The sequence below is a fragment of the Drosophila albomicans genome, chromosome 2L (genome assembly GCF_009650485.2).
Source record: "Drosophila albomicans strain 15112-1751.03 chromosome 2L, ASM965048v2, whole genome shotgun sequence".
Lineage (NCBI taxonomy): Eukaryota > Metazoa > Arthropoda > Insecta > Diptera > Drosophilidae > Drosophila > Drosophila albomicans.
The window spans coordinates 4922328-4949493 of NC_047628.2; the positions used below are offsets into that span (position 1 = coordinate 4922328).

The 27166-nt window shown below is 39.4% G+C and overlaps 2 protein-coding genes across 4 annotated transcripts; both read right to left on the reverse strand.

The window, feature by feature from the left end:
- Window positions 1–130: 130 nt before the first annotated feature.
- On the reverse strand, window positions 131–26596 carry LOC117563673 (protein numb). 3 transcript variants are annotated; one of them, XM_034242099.2, is made up of 4 exons: window positions 26487–26596; window positions 17314–17341; window positions 2422–2670; window positions 132–2352 (listed from the first exon to the last, which is right to left on the reverse strand). In XM_034242099.2, exons 3-4 carry the CDS (start codon window positions 2626–2628, stop codon window positions 1009–1011), a joined length of 1551 nt encoding a protein of 516 aa, XP_034097990.1. In that variant the 5' UTR covers window positions 2629–2670; window positions 17314–17341; window positions 26487–26596; the 3' UTR covers window positions 132–1008. The 3 variants fall into 3 exon arrangements, with proteins under 3 accessions (XP_034097989.1, XP_034097990.1, XP_034097991.1); XM_034242100.2 differs by lacking the exon at window positions 26487–26596 and adding an exon at window positions 25753–25903; XM_034242098.2 differs by lacking the exons at window positions 17314–17341; window positions 26487–26596 and adding an exon at window positions 2796–2939 and having other exon boundaries at window positions 131–2352.
- LOC117563676 (40S ribosomal protein S28) lies at window positions 26546–27079 on the reverse strand. Its single transcript, XM_034242102.2, has 2 exons — window positions 26731–27079; window positions 26546–26678 (listed from the first exon to the last, which is right to left on the reverse strand). Exons 1-2 carry the CDS (start codon window positions 26858–26860, stop codon window positions 26614–26616), a joined length of 195 nt encoding a protein of 64 aa, XP_034097993.1. The 5' UTR covers window positions 26861–27079; the 3' UTR covers window positions 26546–26613.
- Window positions 27080–27166: the final 87 nt, after the last annotated feature.

Below are 27166 nucleotides of genomic sequence, written 5' to 3' on the forward strand. Positions count from 1 at the left end.
TAAAAATATTAACAAAACATATAAGAAAATAGAATGCATTTAAAATATATTATTTATTTATATAAATATATATTTAGTATATATATGTGAATTATGTAAATTTGCATTGATTTATTTAGTATTTAATAGAAATGTGTTTTGAATTAACTTGAAGTTTATTTTCGTTAAATTATTATTATAATTTAAGTATAATACATTTTGTACAAATTTAAAATTAAATTAATAAAATTGATATACGTAAATAAAAAATGACCCAGAAAACATTGGTCCTAGACATCAAGTGCGTCGACTCGCGTATGATAAGTTGGGTAGTACACATATCATCAACATATACTAGTAGTGTGAATAAGAATTTAGCTTGGGATTGATCAACAAGTTGTGGAAGTCTGCATTCAAATATCTTGTAGTCATCTAAGTTATGTACATAGTATCTAAATAGTCCGAAATCATAGGGTAGGCATTTGCATACTTATTATTATTAGATACTGTAACGTAGAAGTGCACTCGTTGTTGTAGTAAGTAATCTGTGTTGCTAAAGGTGGTCTGGCGGGTAACTCGGTAGCTTGGTCAAAATTTGGCGTGCTGCTTGAGGCAATTGGCAAGCAGTTGATACATTCAGTACGTGTGTGCAAGCAGTGCAAGTCCTATATTAATGCGTGCGCCTGTGTGAGTGAGTGGCTGTGTATGTTTGCTTAGTTAACTTGTTTCTTGTTTATGCATTATCGTTTCACATATATGTATATATTTATCTATGCATGTTCGTATGTATATATAATTCAACACTTTATGTTTGCGTTAAGTATCCGGAATCATTCTGTATATATAGTATGTAAATATATATATTTATGTAGGTATCTTTAATCTAACTATCCATCTCTGCCTTGGCCGCCCCATTATTCTAAGTTACGTTTTTCAAGTGAACCACACTTTGGACCGCCCTTTCCCTGCCCCCCCATCCCACAGTCCCTCGACCCCACAGCCCGGCGCCCAGCTAAACATTGGGTTAGCCTACAGCTGCACCTGGAATGTTTGCGCTGGCGCCTTAGGCGGTGAGATAAAAGGATTCGTGCTGTGCCTGTTGCTGTTGCCGGTTCCAATTCCGGGTAGATCGGGTGACATCTTCTTAGCAGCCGCTACATTGGCCGCCCACTCGGCATCGAAAGGATCGGGATCGCCAGTTCCAGCAGCTGTGGCGCTCGCTGCCATCGTCTGGGCACGTCCCATATTGCCCAGATAACTGGGCCTCTTGGGTGCGACAGCGGGTGAGGTGCTGCGCACCACCTGGCCCAACCACTGTTCGGCATTGGGCAGCTCGGAGGACTCGACCACACCCGATTCGGAGCGTGTAGGCGATTGTACGGGCGGCATGCTGGTCACACGAGGCGTCACCTGAGCGGTGGGCGTGCCACTTCCGCTGCCACTGCCACTGGCACTGTTGTTGAACGAGATTGCGGCCACCTGCTGCTGCTTCTCGGCGGCAATGATGTTCTGATTGATGCTGCGGTTGTTGTTGAAGTTCAGATCATCGCCAGCCAGCAGTGTGTCGGTCTGAGTGAGCAGTGAGAGACCCTGGCTGAGCTCCTGGCACAACTGACTAACTGTGTCGGCAGCCATGATGGCAGCCGCATCACCCGACTTGGCGGGAGACACCTCGGCAATGGGCGATACGCTGCGCAGCGGAGTGTGCAGTGAGTGTGCATTCGGATTGCCGGCAGCAGCGGCCAGAAAGGCCTTCTGCCTATCCGCATTGGACGGAAGATCGTTGACGCGCAGCGACATCTGCCGCTTGAACGGTGACTGGCTGCCAATCGTGCTCAGTCGGAAGGAGCTCTGGCGCTCCAGCATGTTGGGCGTAGCATGTGGCCTCTCGATAGCAAACGGATTGAACGGCTTCACAGCGGCAGCAGGCGGACCGCCGCTCAATGGTGGACCATCGACACAACGCTCATTGCTGCCCACGGTGGCAATGGCCAATCGCTCGGTGAGCGACTGCTGCCGGAACGAACCGGTGCGCGTGAAGGTCGAGTTCTTTGTGTCAAAGGTCATTGTGACGCCGCATTCCTTGTCGCGACGTTGCTTGCGCTCCAGACAAACCGCAAATGCGCATCCCACGGCATGGGACAACCTCTCGCCGGAGTCCTTGCAGGCAAGGAAGCCGTGACACATCCAACGGCGCGTGGTGCCATCGCGACAAATGTAGCTGAACCCACGCTCGTGATTGCGGTCGGGCGCACAGAAGCTCACCTTCTCGATGGTCTGGTCCACGATGAGGCCCTTTGTCTCATCGTCGACAACGCGCAGTCCATCACCGCTGACATGAAGCAAACCTCTCACTGGACGACGACGGGATTGCTGGAGAAAGAAAGCGAAAGCGGATTAGAGAGGCAAGCATTAAAAAAAGAGCAATGAGCAAGTCCTTACCCTCAGCACTTTAAGGGCCTCCTCGCAGACCTGCATGCCGCGCGATTCAAAGACCTCAACGCAACCCAGATACTTGACCGAGAAGGAGCAGGTTGCCGAACGCACTGCCTCCTCATCGGCCTGCCATTGATGGGGCTTCGAGGACTCTGGCACACGATCCTTTCGGCGACGAAACGAGTCCCGAAACGAGCGTCGCAGGCGATCCATTTTCTTGGGTGACTTTTTGCTAAACCGAAACGAGGCTGATTTCTGTGGGTGGTAAACGATTATGTTAATTACATTGTTGGCAAGGACTGAGGACAAAGGAGGTCAGTAGAAGGAAAGAGAAACAAGTGCTCGGCGGCTTCGCGATCAACCCTCGTTCGAAAACCTACCCCATTCTTAACATCGCCGAATTTTCCGCGTGTGAAGCCGCGCTCCAGTGGTTCGTGCGTGTGTGACGATGAATTTCCCATGGCTGTGGTCTGTACGCTCTTTCACTCGCTCAGTTGTTCTATCCGGTTTGGCCCTGGCGTGAGTAAAACGCGGCCAATAACCGTTACAGTTTTAAATTGAACAGCAGAGCGTTGCCAGATGTTGCAACAACTGACGAGTTTTTATTCCTTGCGTTGCCAGATGTTCAGAGTGCTGACCAACTGCTTGCAGTTTGTTCTTGATCTTCCTTGCAACTATTATTACTGCTGATGATAGTTGCTGTTATTTTATTGTATTGTATCGAAGCCTTTATGATATTTTATTTTATTGATCGATTTATTGGCTTGTTGAGCGCGCGCAAATTGATTTGTTCATTGAATTTGAGTTATGGTTTTTGATTAAATTAATTGATGACTTGCTGCTGCTTCTGCTTCTGCTGCTGTTGTTGTGGATGTCGTAGTCGTTGCCTGTCTCCACATGCGATCTGCAAAGCGAGTGAGGACGGTTAGCTGGTTGTGGGGGTTGCTTCGGTGTGTTATCTAATAACAATCGGGCAACCGTTTGACGTTTCTGATATGCAACACGCACTCGTTCTCACACTTACACTATACTCAAAAAACACACTCATTGATTACCATTCGAATGAGTCAGCTCTGCGACTAGGCCCTCTTATCGGGAAGTTACGCCCCCCGCACATTAACACTCTAACCCAAATTCTCTATCGAAATCAATCCATAATTGCTGAAGATATTTCTTTAGTTTACCGATAGACAAATCTTTAGCGCTACTGTGGGCTAAGAAACCTAACTACCTTCGAGTACTTACAATCATCGACTAAGGAATATTCTCATAATTGGCTTATCGTAGCGTGCGGTCGCCTGTCTCACGTAATTGTTTACACACATTTAATTATATATATATAGTATAATTTTTTTTATATTTTGTTTCGTACTTTTAATTTATTTATTTCTCCTGCTTTAGGTTTTTCTCATTTTTTATTTATTTATACTTTGTGGGGCTTTTGTTTTCTTTGCGCTGCGGCGACATGCGCTGACGTTTTTGTGACTTTATCACATGCCTCATATTGCGGTAAACTTTACCCACGACTGCGGCTATATGTTCTGTGCTGTGTGTGCTTTAATTTATAAGTGACTACAATACAAGTACACCCTCAAACGCACCCTCATTCGAACCCAAGTTTGTAAGAGCAACAATCAGTCTGGGTAAATGAAGCGCCTCCTTTGATCTCATTTTTACAGAGTTGCAAGTTGAGCTGCGACAACCGATTTAAAAAGTAAACGATCCTAAGTGTATACTTAAAGAACAAGAACCAATCTTAAGAATCAAAGCATACCTACACAATCAGAAAGTATCTCGGAATAAAAGTCCACAAATTGTTACAATACAATTATGCAGTTATCTGTAGTTCTCTTTCAACCATTGAACTCAATCAATAAACTTATCCTGAGATGGACATTAACTATTAAAAGTAAATACTGAAATAACTACTTTAAGACGAAGCATAATAATTGCATGAACAAAAACGCTAAAACTTTAGCACAGTAGAAAATCTGCATTCAATTACAAACTTTAACAATCGCATTCATAAACAACTTTAATACACAGTAGATACGTCTTATCGGACATACATTTATTATCGCCCAAAGTGTTTGCTCCCACCACTGCAGAGTGGTGCAATGCCTGATTTGTGGTTGTGATGGTGGTGGTTCAATTCCACGAAAACACCCAGTTTACACTGCAGTTTTACACGTTTCACCAAAGCTCTGACGTAGCAACGCCCATTAGCTCAGGGCCGTTAATTGACCCGGCCAACAGGCTGTTGGCTAGTTAAACCGAGTTTGTTTAGCCTGAGCACGTATACCAGACACCGCAATCTACCATATGTATTTGTCTATTTTGTTGCTTTTGAGTTTTGAGTTTTTAGTGCACTGAATCTGAGTTCAACGCCATCAACAAAACATAAAGTGAGAGAGTAAAAAGTATCTGACGAATGCGGTTGCAGTTTTAAGCTGGCCAGAATGCTTAAGCCGCTTTCTTCTTGGATTTGGTGCTTGCAACCACATAACTGTAAATATTACAAAACAGGTTTTCAACCTTTATTTACTGCTGCTGGCCATTCCGAGGTGGCTTTGGCGTTGGCGTTTGTCGCTTCTACAAGGGCATTCGACAATTTGGTTTCTACACGCGATTAGCTGGCGTGAGTGGGCCAATGCCTCTCGATTCCGTTCTCCGTTCTCCGCTGATGCTGTTTGACTGCATTTTCATTTTTGGTTAGAGAACTTTGTTTCTCTTTTTTTTTTGGGATAGGCGTGTCGAAAGGGTCAGTTGGCTAATCACAATTTTGTGGGTCCACAGTGTGAGATTAGGTATTGAATGCATGACTTTTCTTCTCTCCTGCAAATGTGGGTCATACACAATGTATTTCTCTTTTCGTGTGAGATAAAAATCTAACATTTTAAAGAACTTGTGGCTTATCAATGGACACTTGAACTGAGCCATGATCTCAGCATGTAATAAATCACTGCCACGATCACGATCACAGCTTTTGCTGGAACTGTAACTTCAAAAAAAAAAAAAAAAAAAACATCCCAAAACACTCCATGGGTTCCAAAAACAAGACTATTTGGACAAGTCTTCAAGACAAGTTTGAGTTCAACTGTAAAATGGGAAAATCCCAAAAAATCGCATTTATCTCGCATGATTCATTGATCGAGAGCACAAACCCGTTGCACGTTTTTTGAAATTGAGAAAATGCCTATTAAGTCACGCATTAAAAGTAAATATGATATCATGAGTGACAACAATTGGGCCCAAAGCATAGCAGAGCCGGGTAAAGCGTACCGGAAGGGTTCATTCAACCAATAAGCCAAACACGAAACAGGTTCCATTCGACCAAGAGAAAAATCAAAATACGAATCGGATAGTGTACCCGAGTTGCACGCTCACAGTCTCAGATACAGATACGGATACAGATACAACTGGGCACCACACATGGATATTTATGTACAAATATGTACATAGTACTAAATATTGTATTGTAGATAGAGCGACAGCGGACGTTGATAAAGCCCATGTTGACTTAATCAATTCGTAAACTCGTAATTTCTTTATATTTACCCGATTCGTTAATTAATCTGAACCCAATCAGTCGCATACAGTACGTTCATTTCCTGATATACCATATGCAAACAATGCAGGACGGAACGGGCTATTGGGGAAATCAAATCAAATCAAATGCAATCAATCAATCAGTCACAGGCAAATCAATGAGGCCATGAAGTGTGGAAATGCTATTGAAATATCGAATGGATTGCAGAGTTAATATATTGATATAACCCTTGTTAGTCTTGACTAGACATTCTGGTAATAAATTCATTACATCACAGACGAAATAGATACATTCTACGTTAAGAAAAATCATGTGGTACTGATCTATAACACTTGACAATTTATGACATAATGAAATAATTAACAATTGTAAATTAGCGTGCCAGAAAATGGCAGACAGCATTAAACAATTGACCCTAACATGATTTCGTCGAAGTCCAGTCATTGACACCAAACTTGAAGCTAATACAGAATATACAATGTGTCAATGGAATCCTACTTCATTTAGCATATAATATTACTAATTTACTTGCTAATTATGTTCTGTAAATATGCCAAATAATTGAGAAAGATTTCGTATTGTTCGAGCAACTATTGTATAGCGTATCTGATATTCGAGCAGTCATTTTTGTTATTACATAACTGGCACCCACAAGCTGCCTACTGATGGAGAGTGTAATTAATGTGATGCCCCCAAAAGGCCAACGACACTTGTTGCACATTTTTGACCCCGCTCATCGGCCCAGGCCCCACAATTGACTACTGCCCAGATCTGAGTCTGTCCAGCTGTAATCAGAATGATGACGCTCATCGCTGATGCGGTTGGTTGACCAGAAAATGAGTAGATATTCCCAGCTGGTTAAAACCAAACAGATGCTTTATAGAAAAGAGACTATATTGTGCATGTGGGATTAATTTAAGCTTTGTCTTGCTTGGGATGGATGTTAGTTCGTGAATATATAGAGAAATCTTCGAATCTGAATCCTTATCTATACAAATCAATTTTATCTTCGACCTAAGTCGAAGGAATGTCACAGTGGATGCATTTCTGGCTGCATTCGACGAGTTCACACGCTTTGTTAAGCTGTCCAAGGTTTAGTAAAAAGGATACACATTTTATGGCTTCCTTTTTTCCGTTCTCTTTTCCTTTTTATGCTCATTCTCATTCTCATTCACGTGTGTGTATGTCGGTTCTTCGACGTAGTACTTAATATGCAATTATAATTATGCCGCCCTGCGCTTTGTCTGACGCCTGAGGAGGGGTATGCGGTGTGAAGCCTATCAACCACCACATCCTCGTCGTCCTTTTGGATGAGGCAGGCGATCAGAAGGAGGGTTGCTGCTTCGTCGTAGTCACAGCGAAGGAATTTATAATTTTTTATCGCTCGGTGTGTCGGTGGTCGTGGGAATTTTCATAAAAAATGAATATCAAATAAATGCTGCATGTATGTTTAACATAATATAGCATATTGCATATAGCGACAACTTAGCGGATGTTTAGCTAAGTAATTAAGTGTGTGTGTCCCCAGAAATAATGGCCTCAATTAGTTTAGAAGCTCCATAAAGGAAAAGGTCAACAGCAAAAACTGAAGCCATTTGGCAAAATGTACAAGGCAAAAGGAAAGAGGCTGCTACCAAAGTTCACTCCGTTCTTTGTGTTGAACATAATATACCTAATGTATGAAAGAATTGAAGATTTAAGCAATTCAATGAACTTAAAATTTCTTTTTCTTAAGTTTCGATACAGAATTCATTTCAACAATTCAAGCAAACTTCACAAAGATCTCTTCACAGCATGCGAATAATTTTTGTTCATTCTCTCGAAAATGTCTTCATCTTAAGAACTGAGCAAGGGTAGATTCCCAAATACTTTACAGACAATCACAATATTCGCAAATTCCTCAACTCCGTGGGATTCGCATCATCTAACCAAGGATGAGAGATTCGAGAGGAGTCACAAGCATAGATAAAAATTCACACGCCGGCCCAGAAAAGCACCCTTAACTATTGAGGAAGTTTTGGCCAAGGGTAGGGGAAGGGAATACTGGGTAGGGGGCAGAGGGTTGGCATTCCTATGCACCCATTGCAGTCTAGGGGTAGCAGAGGAAGGGGCAGAATTGCATTGCAGCATTCTCTGCTATTGAAGTGCGTAATTATTAGCTGTCAATTGGGCGTTGATATGGCCAGCATGCAGTTTACCTGGATGGAACTGTAGCATTGCAGCAATGAGGACACGAACTGAGTGCTGTGAGAAAATTAATTCTCTGCTTCTTTCGATTGCATGCAAAGAGATGACCATCAGCAGCTGTCGATGATTCTTATTTCCCATGCGAATTTATAATAAAACAAAAGATGTCAAGACCGTACTATGGGAATTCTTAAGCTTCGCTTTATAACTTTAAAATCTTCTCTCACTTCTTTGAAGATTTTCAGTTAGATCTAATCTTTTTACAATATTATCTCCAATATCCTTATCGAATTCTTTTGCTTGTTGTTTTCCATATGCATTGTTTAGTTCATTTGATCAGTTTGGAATAATTTGAACTCTGTTTACAGATATTTGGTTGCCTTTCCCATATCCTTTAACGAAATATTCAAAGGAAACCTCAAAAACGAAACACGAAACACTTGAGAGCAGTTCAGAATAGCAAACGGAAGTAAAAGAAGACGACGAAAAAAACACAAAAGGCCATATAAGATACTCGTATACCCATTTAAGCACACTCTTGGGCAATTTCTTAAGTACATATACAACATATCCTGCATGCACATAGAGGGAACTCGAGAATTGCTCCAGTTGAGCATACTCGACTGCAAGACACGTATACTGCATTTGAAAAAAGTATTGTTTTTATATAGTGGAATCAAAGTATTCCCTATGCTGCGAATACTTACTTCGACTTTATTACATATTGATTTAACACATATGTAAGATTTTTCAGCACAGCATACCCATTGTTTTTCATATCTGCCGCACAGGGTATAAGAAAACAAAAGAAACGAAAACATTCGGCGGCCATTTAGAATTGGTGGCATCTGCCACTGCTCTGAGGCTGGATCCTGAGGCACGCTCCGATAATAACGCTGCTGACATATGTTTGCTGCACGTGGTACGAGGCTGAGGTTCCACTTGGAATCAAGCACCAGCCACATGTTTTCTGTGGGCCCTTGTGAGTCATTTGATTTGCCTTTGGCACGTCTGCAGGTAGACAAGCAGAAGTCCTCACTTCGAAAAGGATCTGCAGCTGCTGCTACTGCATCTGCATTTGTATTTGTATATGTATCCGTATCTTTATCTGTATGTATCTGTATCTGCATCTGTTTTGTTCTGGTTTTTGCTAAACTCGAATTAAAGTTGTTAAGCCAGCTTGTGGCATTAGCTTCGTTGAGTACCTGTGCTTAGCATTCCTAACGCAAATGTTATTATGACTCAGCGGACACTCACTCACACTCCCAGTTTGCAACCTGTTTCCATTCAACATTCAACTCGTTCGGAATATTTCCAACACTGAGCACATCATCATAATTTATTCCAGACAAGAAATTATAGATGCAAACAGTCAAATCAGTCAACCACTCGAATCTACCTAGAAATTCATAATTCATATGCGATAAGGGCAACCAAACTCGACAGGTCGCAGGCAGAATTACGAGTGTATAGAGTGAATGTAAATATTAACCACATACTGCACGTTCTTGGAGAATTCCCCGGAATCGATAAGCAATCATATGCAAAAGAATTTGGAAAGTCGAAAAGCAAAAACGCAAAATACCTATGTAAGGAGTGTTGATTATGCAAAAGTCTTAAAAGACTATATAATCTTGACGTAACTTTCTCTAAACGTTTAAAAATGCGCAAATTACCATTTCATTTTTGTATATTTTACTTTTATCCCCGCTTTCCATAACAAAGCGAAAACTAAAAGTAGCAGATTGAGTAATAATATTACTCACATGTATGCGAAGTTCAATCATAGAAATATATTTTTCAGAAAAGTTACATTTACAATTACGCAAGTGAATTTCGCATCAGCATTGCCATGTAGTCCAAAATCTAAATATTATTTTTAGTTCTCCCTTTCGCTGAGCTTGTCAGATTTCAAAAACTACGACAAAAGTGCGATAAATGTAACTAGAGTAATCCACATATTACGTATGAGAACACATAAATATTTTGCGCTGACATAGACAAACAGAGTTGTCGCCAGTAAAAAGCGACTTTATCTTTATCTGGAATATCAAACAGAAATACTTAACTTTTAAATATTGTTCTTCCTCATTCTGATAAGACATTCGCAAATAAATTCGTTTATATAAAGCACTCACAAGCTCCCAAAAGATCTACAGTTGACAATGTTAAGCAAAGAGTAGCATATCATTGGAATACTTTCAGCAGATACTCTTTCCGGGAGTGCGATTCTCTTGGCCAACGAAGCTTGACAATTTCTACTAACATTTTAGGTGCTCCATTCTCTGCTCTGATTGTCACTGTTAAGCATGAGGGTGGCGAGGGGGCGGTTGATGTACGGCGGGGTGGCTTTTAGGTCCAAATCAATTTGATTGTGCGCGAGAGTGTGACAAAAGTTTTGCAGCTCGCAATTCGATGGCGATGCTCGCTTTTAGGCGCGCTAACAATTTGTTTATGCGGGGCAAACAAAAGAATTCAGCTACTCCCCAACAGCCAACAGCTGTTACTACCACTTGTAGTCTAAGGCCACTTAGCCTGGCTACGACGACAACACACAAATTTGCCAAACAACTTAGTTGCCATGCTGGGGGCGAAACAGGGGCTGCGACTTGAACTGGGGCTGGGGATGGAGACTACGGAAGAAACAAACCGATCGATAAAACGGCGCGGCTTGTAAACAAAACCGAAAACTATTTACGGAAAGAAGCCCCTCAATAGGGTGTATGCGGAAAAAAACAACAAACAAAGTTCACAATTGAACTGGCGACAGGTGTGATACACTTTTCCCTCTTTCTTTTTTTGATTAATTGCAATATTCATCAAGTCATCCAGCAATTAATCTCATCAATCAATCGCATTAAATTGGAACAATCAAATGAAATTTGATATGATTTGAACAGATCTCTCTGTTACCATCCAAAGATCCCAGAATGAACCAAACAAATGCAGAAATATTGAAATAAATGTCAAGTTTGATTTGTTTAAACTTGAATAATCTGAACTCAATATGGAAACTGGCAAAAAATATATCAATGAATGGGGAATCAATAATTAATTCAATTTGAAAATGGTCTGAAATATACTGATGAAATTTTAATTCAATATTATTACAGAAAAGTAAGAGAAACTTACTAAGAACTTAAATTTGTGGTAAGTTATGTAAGAGCTTTACAAAAATTAAGCTATCAAATAACAATTCAATTTGAATGAAGTCGTATTTGATGGTGTAACTTTGCGAGTAAGGAAACTTTTGCCTTTGACATTTAACGCGCATTTGCACCCCTCTAGCTATGGGCTTTAGCTATACAGTTACATTACCGCAGTCAAATTCAAGGACAACATCGCCAGAAGTGGAATTTGAGCTTGTGCAATTCGAGCAATTCGAGCGATTTGCGCAGAACTTGTTCAAAGTTAATATGAATTCATTCAAGAGAATATTTTATAAGTTGACTTCAAATACGATCAGAATAAATAACAAAATTCTTAAATGGAAGCGTGATTAAATTTAATTCTTTATATACTAAATTCATCCTCCCAAATTTGCAAACACACTTTCCAGGTCGACGCACTATAAAAATGCAATTGGAATGCATTAAGGCATATAAAAAAAACTCGATTAATTTGCGCTTAGTAATCACAGCAACATTAAGGAATTAACTTAATGACTAAACGCTTACATACACAATTAGACAAGTTTAATTTCCTGCCTAGACGATGCAATAAGAACAAGAGAACTAAACGATGATAACGTCAGGCCAAGTTAATGAGTTGGCCAATACACCAAAGAGACACCAGAACACCTAACAGACTGCAAGATACTCTTTTATCATTCTTTATGTAATGTTTAGGCAGCTACAAAGCTATAAACGACTTAAGACTCATAACTGCATCAGATAACATGTCACAAGTTGCTCTCAGATCAAGTTTGCAGCATAATAAAGACAAGAAGTTACAACATGGACAAGACCAGACCTCCACAGACCAGACGATGACAATGACGATAGCAAAGACGATGACGAAGAAGAAGCCCAGCCGAACAAGACTCGTTCTTAGCCAGCTCCCCGTCATCATCATCATCATCATCGTGTTCGTCGTCATCAACTGCTGCGGCTCGCTAATCAACTGCATAAAAATAGAAAGGAAATTCCATGAAATTAAAGTTTTATGTATGCTTGCAACGCCAACGAACAACAACAACTTAGTCATTTACCCTGCCAAGTCCAAGTCCAAGTCTCTCTGATGTTTGTTGAACTTGTGCAGCGAAAGCCAGCAGGCAGCTGAAGCTCAAGTCGAAGTCGAAGTCGAAGTCGTAGTTGAAGCTTGTGAAGTCGAATGGAGCTCCTGGAGCTCAAAACAGAGACGCGACTTCAAGAATGCAGTTTGGCATAATCGAAAGGCAAGTGAGAAAAGTGGCTAACAAAAACTGAAAACTGGTTTCCACCATCAACACCGACAACACTAGCCCCAAACAGTTTTTGCTGTCGTTTCAACATTTTGTTCTTACTTTTTGCCGTGGCTTGTTACCAGTTTTGTTGCTTGCTTTTCTTGGCTTGGAATTCTGGTGGTAAGTCTTTTTCTTTCTCATGTATTTTTCATTTGGGAGGCTGTTGGTGCCACATTCCCCAGCTGCAACTTCGTGGAGTTTGAGCATGTAACCTGCTGAGATTTATGCTCTACTCTTGGCAGCTAACAAGCTGACTTTTCAAAGGGTTTGCAGTGGTTAAAAAAAGAAGCAAACTGCCTGAAAGCACTCGTGCCAAGTCTACGATTTACCCACTTCAACTTATTCATTTTGAATCTCATATAATCTACCTCAACTAGAGTCTCTTGTATTCAAATTTTAATATACAATAATAGTTGCAACCTCAAATTGAGGGAATGAGAACACGAATTGTTAAGAAAACTCCCTTGACTCATATTTTCTCTCCAATTTATCTGCCATTTGCTTTCACTTAATTAGTTTACTATTATTTCCTTTTCATAGACAGCTACTACTACTTTACATTAGTCATTTGCACAGAGCTCAAATGAAATGTTCACACAACGGTTTTGCATTCGCTCAGAAACTTTATGTGTAATTTATGCAGCGCATGAAATTATTTGGTTCAAGAGCATAAATTAAATAAAAGCAGCTGAATCGACTATACTCATTAAAGATACACCTAAAGGTATACCAGACTAGACAGTGTACACTATCGGATGAATAACATCGATTGTCTTGTTTACTTTTTTCAACGTGAAGCACATTCAAAATCAAAGCCAGGTTTTAGTCATATCCAATTTTCAATGAATCATCAGTAAAATACTACGTGAGATAAATAGATATATTATATACGTATTCGAATATATAAGTGTTACCTATCCGCTAATTGCACAAGTTGTTTTTTGACCGCGATAATTGCTCATCTCAAGTACACCGAATTGGGTTTGTTAATTAAAAGTTTTAGATCAAATGAGTACTCTAAAAGAGAAGCTCGAATTTCCAAATGAAATGTTCTTACTTTAATCGATACTGTCAATTGGTCTGCTTGGGGTTCTATGCCTTTTTAAAACTAAACCATGTCAGGAATAGTAATATATTTAAACAGTCTAGACAGCTGTCAGCTGTATTGAAACAAACAAGAAAAACACTGAAGCCATGTCTATGTTGCCAGTAAGTTAATAATGAACTCGTGTGCTTATCTACCTTTCTTTTGCTTTGCTTCCTGTTCGTTATACGAGAACTCTAAGATTTGGGTAAATCTCAGACATTCGAGGTACCCGCATGTGGAAAATAAATACTTTTTTGCATATCAGAAACGTCGAAATTCTGCTTGAAGTTAATAACATTCACACCACGCAAACAACAAAATTCGTGTGCAACAAATACAGGAATTAAGACTTGTTGTATACGGTCTCAAAACCTGTACTCCAACGGCAACAACGCGAATCAAGAATCCAAGAATTGTATGCAAATTGTATGTGTATATTATTTATATATTGTTTTTGGATGCCATACGAAAACTCGTTTTCGCATTGAACGGAGGAGACTCAATCCAATGGAGACTCAAGCTTTCGTGTCATCGAATAGAATGTAACTGAATTATTGAAGGTGTTGTTGCCGTTGTTATTGCTGTGACTTTTTGTTGTTTTATCTCATGACATTTTGAGGTAAGACATACCGTTTAAATATCGTATATTGGCTTGTGTATTTTTGGTGCGATCCCACTTGCAGTTAATCCAGCGAAATATCAAATGTTGTGTTTATACATTTGGCACTCTCCAACAATTTTTTTTCTTTTTTTGATTTGGATTTGGCTGTTAAACTGGTTTCAGGCCTTATATAACTTAGACAGATATGTGTTAACGTTTATCATATTTTATATACTTTTATTATATACAATTATCATATTAAGCACTTGACAAATTCCACGGCACCGAAAACTACTGACGAAAAAGGCCTCGCGAATTTGGCCAACCTGAGAAACAGCATAAAGCCGATCAGCCTGGTAACCCCCCTGAGTTGGTTGCAAAGAACGTTACGCGCACATTGGGACGGACGAGAACACTACATGCAGACTGACAAACTGACGCACTGACTAACTTCCAAGCTGACGGCCAGCGGGGCAACGCGTTATCCGGAGAGGTTTGTTCGAATCGACGGCTCAAATTGCTCTACTGTACTGGGCGCCGAGTCGACCGTTTCCAAACTCAACCACCGAGCGCACGACGAAAGAGAGCATAGACTGAGAGCGGAGAACGTAAGAGCCATATTGTAAGAGAGCGAACTGGCGTTGACAGCTGTTGAGCGACACTATCTGCAGCTGTGTTGTGTACGTGCGAGTAAGTTACGCTCTTGCTGCGCCTGTGTGCGTGGCTTTACTCATTGTGCCCATTGTTTTATTTACTACCAACAAACAACAGCAGTTACCTCGAGCAGGAGAGCCGCTGACTCTGCCGCTGCCGCTGCCAGTGGCAGAGACAACGGCGACACCGATAAAATTGCGACGAGTTTTGTGCAGCTTGTAGATTTTGTTGTGTTCAGAGTTGACAGCCAACCATTATCGGCCAGGTAAACAGCACAGATACGCTGCTGGCGATCAATGATCTATTATCGTAAGTAGAAAATATCTCAAGTAAACCCACTAAATTCAAAAATAAATAATTTAAACCATAAATAATCCAACCAATACATGTCCTTCGTATATTATAAATAATCCTACAGCAAAGTCGCAGGTGCTGTGGCTATGTGGTTTGAAAAGCTAAATATAAATAACAAAATAATAATACTCAGATTCCAATGATGGTCAATAAGTGGTTAATGTTGTTATTCATAAGTAAATAATTGATTACAAATGTTAAAATGTTAAATTAAAAACATTATTGCCCAAGTTTATATTATACATTTTAATCGCTTTATCCCTTATAAAAAAACTAAATTTAACTTTATCGACACTCAAAATTCCCCTTCATATATAGGAGTTCAATAAAGACATTCCCTTCCTGCCCAACGCAAACTTTAATAACAAAACATTTCCATGATTATTACCTATATACCTTCTCGTAATGAATGTAGGGTATTTAAAACCAGTTGTTGGTTCTGCAGCTGCCAGTTTTACATACATAAATATGTATGTCTGTACAAATACAGTCATAGGTCTGGGTCTACGCTTGTGACGCAGACTGGAAGTGATTGTTGGCCCAAGAGAAGTACGGACGCTCAAAGAGAGTAATCAAGAGAGTAATTCAACGCCAATATCTTTGATTGCTTGTGATCGTAGTTAATCAAAATGGTTATACAATGCAATGTCAGCAACTAGAAACTGATTAAATGAATTTCCTAATCAACAAAGGAACTTATCGATTCAAATTGTTCAGTTACCCAACCCAAATTTCGTGACAATAATGTGAAATGATCGATTGATCGATTCCAACAAAACAATAAGACAAGGTCGTTGCTTGCGAACATCGAAAGAGAATGAAAGAGCGGAAAAAGAGATACTTAGATAAAACTGCGCTGGAAAGGCCGAAGCCAGCTGAAAGAGAGAGAGAGAGAGCGCTCTTCTCTTTGCTCTTAGCATTGGAACGTGCGAAAAATTGCAATGCAGCAAAGATATACAAACTCGCAGATACAATGTTGGTGTGTACTGCGTATCTACGGAGATAGACCAGGTAGAAACGCAGGTAAGCAAAAAGATTGGACGAAATCGTTAAAACTAACCAGAGCATCGGTTGACGATTAGAGAAGCTAAAAGCAATAAAACTTAAATACCAAGAATACTTAAGACAAGCCCGCTTTCTTCCTCTTTGCTCGCCAGAAACAGACAGAAACAGAAACAGAAATAGAAAACCGAAGACGCACCCACCTACAGTCCGAAAGGTTTGTTGTCTTCTATAATTATCAGCAAAACCGTTAGGCGAATGCCACAGCCAAGTTAATTTCTACGTTTGCAATTTGCGTAAAAGCCAAAGAGCTGAACCAGTAAAAAAAGAGTGAGAATCCAACGTGCCAAAGCAAACTAACATACAATTGCATTGCTGTGCACAGTCGTTTAGATACCAGTCTCCACTCACAGTCACATCCACATCCACAGACAAATGAGTATTGGAATTGTGTGACCTCCTCCCGAGAAGCAAAGCAATTCCATATCCATATCCCCTCCCACATTTAGAGAAATGCCAACGAATAGACAATAGATAAGCGCCTCTCTGACAGTGCCACAAAGTCGTGCTTTGTAGATTGGGGATTTGAGGGGATTTGCAATGGGGCCACAAGCTGAGAAATCAATGTCGACGGCCAGACAAAAGCCACATGTTGAACTAATCAGAAATTCAATCAAAACGCGCCATCAGATGAAACAAACCAAACAATATTAAAACCATTATAGCTTTACCACTGAGTCATCGTGGTGTAAACGCAATTAGCAGTCTTATCTAGTTATTGAATAACACATTTTGTATGTAGGCTCGATCATTTTGCTGCTGCAGAACTTAAGAAATTCCAATACCTAGTCACTTTTTTTTAAATCTGAAAAGTCATTAAAGTATATAAATATATTTCCATTTGTCATCGTGAAGCAGCGTTGCAGCAAGTCTGTTATATATATTTTTTTGTTTAACCAAGCACTTGTTTCTCGTTTTTGAAGAAAGGGGATTTAAGGTTGTATCAAACTTAAACTTACCTTAAATTTCAAACTTGATCGTTGTGTTCTGAAAAGAGAGAATACAAATTCCGTTTTAGATCAGCTGCTTAAAAGTCAGTTACAGAATTCAAAATGTTTACAATTCGAGCTGGCAATGCCAAGCCGAGTAGCAAGTGCTCTTAACCAGAACTTAAGAGAACGCTATCGGCAATGTCAGCGACATTGGCGACGGGCTAAAAGCGCGGCAATTACAACAGCAAATAACAAAAAGTTCTCACAGTCATTAGGGTCATGTCGCATCGTAGGTCTCGTGTTCACAATTATTTGCTTGCTACAAGTCCAAAGTATGTTCTAAGATTTACGAGACGAGTGAGGCATGCAGCTGGCTGGCTGGTTGCTGGCTCATGTGCCTTATGGGGCATATGGGCGGGCGGCTTGAGTGGTTCTTGAGACGCCGGCAATCTGTGCTTGTGTGTGTGCGTGTGTGTGAGCGGGTTGGCCACAAAGCTTGAGTGGCTTTTGAGCCATGTGACTCGTTAACCAAAAGCTTTTATTTGTCTAGTTTAAGCTTGGCTTTTCAATGGGGTTCAACAAACTTTGCCAATGGATGTTCAAGCAATAAATTTTTATGCCCAACAAGACAATTAGTCTATTAAACCATTTTCAAATTCATTTTGGAGATTTTGTGTGCAACAGGTTTTGTACTACATATTGTATTTATGGATTGCCCAATAGACAAGATTATTATAAGATTAAACCATGGCGAATGGTAGTTTCCTTATAATTCAAACAGGTTTCGCTCTCTCAAGTTTTCACACAAAGTTCGTATTTCGGGGAAACAGGTGAGGGTCAAAGATCTTCCTCACATTCTAAGGTCATTTGTACAAAATATCTTTAATACGTTTGAAATAGTAATTCACACGAATTTAAAATAGCTCAACTGCAAAATATAGTTTCTTGCCAATTTCTTCCCCTCGCAGAGCTATAGTTTTTTATAGGGGTTAATCCAATAGGCAACTGCAACTAGTTCACATTTCACACCCATTACCCATAGATTCAATTAGCTAAGGGTTGCAGTAATCCGCCCTTCAACAGCAACATCGTATTTGCAAGCAAATAAAAAACTTTCTGGGCGAGTGAAAATTTCAAGTGTTTGCGCCCAACGCAGATGCAATTAAAAACCATTTAGCACAGCTCAAAGGCATTAATAGAAAGATTGCTCTAAAAAAAGAATAATAACTAATGAATACTTTCATAGTGGTGACCGGCATTATCTGATATTTAATTGAAGGAGTGCGACAAGGGGCGTGTGAACGAACAGCCGTTACGATTTAATTGTTTTCTAATCCCGAATAAGGGATTAACTATATCAAGACTAGATGACAAGCCTTCAACTTGAATGGAATGAGAATGAAGTGAAGAATACTTTGAAAACATTTCATTTTCATCTAATGATGCAGTAAATATTCAAAACAATCGGTGAAATAACCCACGGCCTTTGAAATTCGAATTATCATTAGCGAAAATTGCTTGAATAGTAATTATCTTTTGATTTTACATCAATTTAAACAAGAAAGCATTGAAAAAGTAAGAGAACTTTCACCAAACCCAAGAGTTGTGGGAAAAAAGAAAGGCACAATTTTGGATTAACAAGAGCTTGCATTTTTTAAAAAAGTTTGTGGTAATTTTTTAATCATTGTTAAACAAAACACATTCTCTAGGAATCTTTTGATATTTTCTTAAAGAATGTTTCAAAACACAGCAAAGTTTTTAAGCATACTTTTAGGCTGCATCAAAATGGCCCAATTGGGTTAAGGATTTGAAAGAGAACTTTGTTTGACATTCTGTGATTAACTAATTTATTTTTACTATGTAAAAAAGAAAGAACAAAATTTCATTTGAAGTATTCCAGAATATTGAGTATGGAATATGGATTATTCCAATAGACTATACTTAATAAATTAAAAAATATAAATAAAAGTGAATTACAAATCTAAAAGCCGAACACTCTAGCTAAAAATAAACTAGTTTTTTTCTTAAATTTAAGATAAATACAAATAAATAAAAAAAAAATGGCTATAGTGTAGGTTTACAACCGCTATAAGAAAATGCTCTTATTCTATAATATTCTCTGGACTCTCCATTATCGATGTTATCAACATTTAAGAACGCAATTTGCTGTCACAACACCAATTTGTCTGCGTCGACAACAGCGTGTAAAATGCGTAAATGCAATTTCATTTTACTGAATTTCTTCATCGCCAACTTCAACTTAGTTTGCGACGCCGTCCACCTTCCACCTCCCCCTGTATGCCCTTTCACCTAAGTATCCAGCTGAATTGCCTGGCAGCAGATTGTACTCAGAGTGGATCTGTTGTTCGTCGCAGCTGCTGTGGGCTGCCGTAGAGGCCTTTCGACCACTTGGCTGTGGCTTGATTGTGGATGCGAAGTCATGTGCTGGCAATTGGAAATGATGCTGTCGCCCACCTCCAGAGTACTGAAATGGAACGTGCCCCAACTCGGTTGTGTTGTGTGTGGGTTGATGCTAAAATTGCATTAATGCAATTCTTTTACTCTTTCGTTCGCCAATTCCCCCAACTTGTGAGCAATAAATGTGCCAGGCAAATGTCAAATGCTCTGCACAACATCTGCGTGCGTCTCTCCGAGTTCTTTACGAGAGGCGCAAACCACGCGCCACAAAGTGTGTCTGCTGCATGGAGATGTGGCACAAGTAGCAGTTGATCTTCTCAGAAGCAGCGCATTACTTAACAATTAAGACTGTATTCAAGAAGCGTTTGTTATATTTTCGATTTGTGTAAGCAAATTTAAAATACTTTCGACTCTACTACTACAAAAAGGGATAAATAGTGTATAGTATGTATTTATACCATAAAGGGTATATTGACCTTAAGGTAAAGATGCCTTGCTCACTTATTCGGGTAAGAGCATTTTAATCGCATTCCATCAACTTAATTATATTTCAATTATTTACACTCGACTGTGCTCGACATCAGTTTTTAATCAATTTTGTAATTAGTTTTTTAATCAAGAACCTTTCGCGCATTTTTGCTGCGCTTTTTCCGCGATGCTTCTTGCATTAATGCCATTTAATTTAATTGTTTATAAAGTTAATTAGCTTATCACTTGTTCTGCTTGCATGCGAATGCGAATCCCACTATACGATAAATTCCCACTTTGCCATTGCTGTTTATTTGCAAGCGAGACAGATACACACACACACACACACTCATGGATACATGGATCCCACTTGCAATAACGGTTGGGAAACCCACGTTAATCAATAAGCTGGAGGCGCCACAAACCAAGCCTCGAGGTGTGGCCACATTGATTGGCTCCACTTTTTTCGCTGTTCGGTGTTTGGTGTTTGGTGTTTATGCCACCAGATTAATGATGGCCATAAAAGTGCCGAAACTTATTGGCCCAACCAAGGCACCCACTATTCTACAGTGTTGCAGCTTCAGGCTGGCTTCTAACTGAAATTCTGAAGTTTGCTTCTACGAGCCAATAAGCCAACTTGCTCGCTCATTCGACCTTCGTCTGCTGCTGCTCCAAGCAAAAGTTATTTCCTTTGCCAACGCATAGAACACAGAGCTGTTGTTGTTGTTGATTTTCAATCGCACTTGAGGTGCTTCTTCCACACACCTTGGAACTACAATAATAATAACAGCCGGATGTCCATTGAATTTCTTGCTAAAAGTTGATATTTTTATTGGCCCGAAGTGTGCGTGTGTGTCTGGCAATATGCGTGTGTGTTGGTGTGCTGGTGTGTGGTTGTGCAAGCTTTCATATTTATTTCCGTTCATAAAATTGATAAATGGCAAAGGAAAAACGCTGAACGAAAAACCGTTGATTGAACTGGCAATTTAGACTGACAGTAAAGTTTTCGCATAATTCGTTTAATGTTAAATTCACCTTAAGATCAAATAAGGCAGCGCATACAATTTCCCAATTAAATGCTTACAAGTTATTAACCATTCCAAAGAAAAGGAATTTACTTTAAATGTCATTGCATAACTTGTGCGATACATCGACAACCCCGAGCAACAATGTTTTCCCAGTGAAATACATTTTCGCACGCCCACGTTATGAAATCTTAGCAATTCCCATGGGAAACATCGCTGGTCACACGTGCCAATGCCGAAACTTGCCTCAGCCCCCCTCAGTCCTTTTTCTTTTTCAGCTCCTTGCGGCCTAACCAAGAACTGTAAAAGCTGCTCTTAGCAGTTACACTTGTACCGCGGACATAAAGAGAAGCGTCTGCCGCAGCGACGTTTAAGGATAATGCGCCACACGTCAACTTCAACTTCACTCTGCAGTTATTGTCCAAGTCTTGGGGTTGTTAGGTCTGTATGAACCCACCACAGGGCGGGGGGTTGGCTCACGCCGGAGACGGAAATCATGCAAAAACGTGGCGGACACGAGTCGAGCTACACAAATGAGACAATCCAACGCGTCGTCGCGTCTGCTTGTGACAGTTCCCAAGTTCTCATTGCAGTTTCCTAATTGTAAGTTAAACTGGTTCCCATTGAAAGTACGTGTCGAAAGTTTGTGGATAGATCGAGCAAACCGCTGTGCCACCCCATCGATTCAACCAGGTCGCTAACTGTCATATTAATTGTATATAACGTAAACAGCAAAAAACACCAGCAACCACCAAATAACTCTCACCGTGTTCCGTCGAAAACCGCAATAACTGCCAGATTTGCGGGGGGTTGAAAGCCCGATAAGCATATCGATTCAAAGCTAAGCGCATTCAGGTTCTCAACTGTGGCAAAAGTTAACAAACTGCCATTTGAACTAAGCCTATTGACCGAACTGACAATTCTGCCAAAATCCCATTGAAATGTCCGTCACCTTCACGCTTCGCTGGATTCGGATTTCGGTCGCAAAGGATAAGAACTCCAGACTGTGCTAAATATACATATATATGAGAAATGTTCCAAGCACTGCTCTGGTAGTTAAAGAAGCAAAAAGACTTTTCGCTAACTAAACCAATTTCAACAACGAAAGGTCAGTTATTTAAGAAGAGCTTAAACACACTCCAATTATACAACAAATTGGGAATTCTAAACAAAAATTGGTTACAAATAAAGTAAAAAACAAACTATTAAATTAGTTTCTAATAAGAATATAATTCAATTTACAATGTAATACTTGTTTGAAGTAGTATATAAATAATGTTTTAGATCACTCTGTTCAGAATTGAGAAGAATATAATCAGCTACAACAGTGCTCTTTTATTTATAAACTGAATTAGGACAAATCAAATATAATTACCACAACAAGCTCAACATACCATTCAAGCATCTTAGCTATTAAAGCACCGACACGCCTTCAGCGGCATCTTTGCCATTCATTCAGAAATAATGCAATTGACTGGCAAATATAATTACCACTGTTAATTGCTAATGATCGGGCATGCAGCACCCCCAATGGACGAGTATAGTCAAATTAAAGGTAACTCTTCATGCGCCAATAAAAGTTATGCACACTTTAAGCGTGTCAACGCCGCATCCGCATCGACAGAATCCCCCACGATATTCTACATATCTATGTGTGTGTGTGTGTGTGTGGGGATCTGGGAGTGCTCAGAACGAACCGAGGAAGGGAGGTTTGCGGATGCCGTCGTTGTTAGTGCTGTCGTGCTTGGCTGCTCATTTATGACCATAGAGCACAGCGGCAGTAAGTGAATGTATCTCAAAGATATACACACGCAATGCAAAGACCCAGAATGCAATACAACTTTAAGTCAACGAAGTCACTTCTGTTGTCGTTTGATGCTTCAGTGAACGTCCGAGCCGAGCCGCCTTTTTACTTACTGGAAGTTCAACGTGCTACTCGACTGCGGGAAAAAAAAACTGGACTAGCATCGGTGGACTGTGATTTTTAGTGCAATATCTGCCCAAAGGTAGAAAGCAATATCTGGGGTTAATTTGGTCATGCTTGAAATGCACCTAATTAAGACAACTAACTAACAAAGTTGACTTTGCTATCATGTAGTAACCACTGCTAAGTAAAACAAGCTTCTGGGGTCGACTTTTTACCTTGGCCGTGGGTACGATTGGAGAATGTAACTATGCGTTTACAAATGGATATGGAAAATATGGAATTTACGATTCTTTCAATAGGCTTTCAATATACAGGAAGACAAAAAAAAGTTCGCATACTAAGCTGAGTTTACATTGCCTTCAAAGCTTGGAAGCAGAATATGATTTATGTATTTGTGATAAGGAATCAAAGAACCCACAAAGTGCTTGAGCCTTTCAATATACCACATAGATTATTATGAACTTATACGTTATCGAAACATTTGACTTTTGCCGGGAAATAGTTATAAATGGCATTGGCAAAGCCATCGTTGATTCATTTGTCGCTGGTAACACATAAAAAATAACAACTTAAAAGAATATAAAAACAATAAGGAAATATGGTTTCTTTTTCTATGCAACTTCCATGCAAATCGTTGGGTCGACACTTTATCCACCCTACAGATGATGCCATACACAAAACACGCTCACCCTCTCAATCTCATAATTAGTCATAGCTACAGACGCCCGCAACAATTTGCCATTTTTTAATTCTATTTGACATTTAATTTATTGTAGTTGGCATGCAAAACGTTTAAGCTGATCCCAGAGTCGAGCCACCCAACCAGACAGACAGCCCCTGACTACGACCCCATCCCCTCTTTTCACTATCTATAAAGTAGTTGAAGGCAGAATATAGCACTTGCCCTGAAACTGTTGAAAGATGGTAACTTCAGTGAAAAGTACAAATAGTGTAGAATAATTGTGTTGATATATAGATGATGCTTGGTCAAATCGCTCGATTTATCATTTTTACGATGTCTTCTGCAAATGAACTTAATTTTCCGTGAAGAAATTCATTCGTTGTTTCATTTTGATTTGTTCAAGTGTCTCCTCAATTTATGAAATGAACGTTTTCAGCTTAATTGGGCTATACGGCTTTAGCATGAACCAAATTCAGCAACGATCTCTATCTGTCATTTCATTAATTGCTCTTAAGTTTTCAAGCGCATTAATTAGCAGATTTTTCATTGTTTTTTTTTCGAAAATATACATATACAATTTATTGTCGATACGTCAAATTAACATGTGTGTGCAAATCGATATCCATGCATTATTTATCATTTATCGACACTAAGGTCATTGTATTTGAGCAGGTTTTAAGACCCAATAAACAACAACTGTCAAGTTGTTTAATTCCTTACTCATGTAATCAGAGCATTGCGTTAGCAACCGCAAATTCCGTATCGTACAATAGGCAGCTGATATCGATATTACCTATTACCGGCAAATAATACAACATATAATATCCTAGTTTATATTGTTACAAATAGTTTGGCACACATTGCAAATAGACAGAATCACAACATCTGGAAAGTTTCTCAGTCTGAAATCTAAAACAAACTACTGTTTATGGAAACTTCACACACCAAAAACACCATGGTTAAATTACATTCCGTAACTTTCATCCAAAAAAATTACAGCACATAAACTAGTTTAACTGTATAAATTAAAAAAAAAAATTTATATATATATATACATATACATATATAACTCCAAAGCATTTCTAATGAATAATAATATAATTAGGAATAAATGCAATTCATATTTTAAAAACAAAAACAAAGATTATATCATTAGAAATATGTCTGGCAGAATTCAGTTCAACGTTTAGAGATTTAATTAAAAAAAGTACTACTTTAAAATCACCACTCAATGAAAATACGATAGTATCTATATTATTTCAATATGCACAATAACTATATTTTTGAAATATCTATCGACAAAACCAAATATGTATATTCAACATTTTTTTAAATACACTATGCGAATTATAATATCCCCAAGCATAGACAGAGTGTCGAAGGTCAGCAACATCAACAAGGAAATCCCAACGAAACGCAGCGAATATGCAGGGGATGCAAACGACAAAGTAAACGAGCGACAATCTCGACCATATGGTACACACATACAAGAGCGCACACACACATACACACTCAGTGGGGCCGTTGCCTTGGCAATGTGACAAAAAGCAAATGCAGAAAAACGCCTGTCAAAAGGTAAGGCAAGCAAAAGAACGGGAGTAACATTGAAGTTCTAGTTTTTGTTGTTGTCGTCGTTGATGAAACATGCAGATGCATACATACATACATATATCCATAGATATATAGAATACATACATATTCATACGAAATCAGCACAAATAAGAGCGCCAACGCAGCTCGCTGCAAATAAAAATCAATATTACGGCGTTTTTTGGCTGCCCCATTGTTGCTGTTGTCGTGTGCTACCAAAATGTGTCAGAAAGGGGAGCAGACCAAATTGGAGCAGAGCGTTTTGCGTGTGAACCCTACACACATACACATACATACATAACATATATAAGTGAATGTATGACTAAAAATAATTAGCGGCCTGAGCGACAACTCACCTGTTTTGGCTAGGTTTTTAGCTTGTTTGCGGCTGCTTTCAAGCTTGACTTCGCTCCGTGTAGATTTTGTTTTTTGTTTCAACGAATTTTGGAGTTGAAGTTCAGACTCAAACAATAAAAGCTTTAAATAAATTTTAGTGATTGTTGCAAGTGTGCGTGTGTACAAATACACAGATGTAGCAACAACTCCAACTTCAATTCACTTGGGGCGATTACACAACGCCAAACGAAAAACTTCACGAGCCGAAACGAAGTTGAGTGCAAAAAAGAAGTAGGCAACACACACGATGAGAAAGCAGCCGTTTTATTAATTGCGTTTAGCGGTTGCCTTGCCGCTCATTAAAATAAATAAATTGTTGTTTAAATATTACTTTGGCGGAGTTTTATTGCCAAAATGTACACTAAACACAGCACCACAAGCAGCACGGGAAAACATACACACAAAATCGACGTCGGCCGCCAAACGACAACGGCAACAACTACGATACGCGAGCGCGCACCAACAACTGAACGGAGCAACAGCAAACAGAGCTAAAAACCGAAGCCGAAATGAAACGACGACGACGACGCCAACGTCTTTTGCTGGCTTTGCTGTGCTTTACGGCAAGCAGAGAGCAACAAACGCGCGCTCAGCTGAGCGCTGCTTCAGAAAGCTTTACCCAGTAGCAGCTCTTCTTCATTACTATATGTGCGTGTGTAACGGTAAAATGCTTTGTGCTGTGAATACCACTTACCTATATCAATTTTAACTTTGCGAGATTGCCAATCTCACAAAACAGCAAACGTTCTGTAAGCGCCAATTTATAAATGCATTTGAATTTTGTCAACACGGGCCAAAAATATGATTTTTGAATTTAAATATTAACGACGCCAAACATTCACTTCTCCATCGGTAATTCTGATAATATCACCCAAGCGTACTGGACCTTTGATAAGTATTTATGAAATTAGAATTTTTGGATTTTTATATAAACCAACCCTTGACAGCACGTAAAACTTGCGTGCGTGGAAACTTAAGCAGCTCCAAACGAACCTCGGTGAGAATTCCGCGTGCGCCGATTTTACCCAAAACCTTAATAACTCGAGCCGGTACTGAAGGAGGATCCATTTTCACAATATTTCACAAATCCGAATGAATATTTCTTTTTTTTCAGATCTGACTAATATTCATTAAAGTTTACTTTGTTTTTGGGAATAATTACTTAATAAATTTTGAATATATTTCCCAAAATTTATGCGGGACTTTTGCAAATATTATTTATTTCGTGCAGTGACTTATTGTTAAGTTTAGTTCATTTGAGTAATGAATAAATAATTCCCTGCACAGTTTTGAATCTATTTTGTAAACATTTCACAACATTTGAATCAACTATTTTCTTAGTTTCTTTGATTCATGTTCTTTTTAACTCATTCC

Coding starts and splice junctions, on each gene's coding strand:
- LOC117563673 (XM_034242098.2), bottom strand. CDS start 2,876: ATGGGAAATTCATCGTCACACACGCACGAACCACTGGAGCGCGGCTTC. Junction 2,671..2,795: donor TCGGCGATGTTAAGAATGGG/GTAGGTTTTCGA, acceptor TACCACCCACAG/AAATCAGCCTCGTTTCGGTT. Junction 2,353..2,421: donor AGGCCCTTAAAGTGCTGAGG/GTAAGGACTTGC, acceptor TTCTTTCTCCAG/CAATCCCGTCGTCGTCCAGT.
- LOC117563676 (XM_034242102.2), bottom strand. CDS start 26,860: ATGGATCCTCCTTCAGTACCGGCTCGAGTTATTAAGGTTTTGGGTAAA. Junction 26,679..26,730: donor AGTTTTACGTGCTGTCAAGG/GTTGGTTTATAT, acceptor TACTTATCAAAG/GTCCAGTACGCTTGGGTGAT.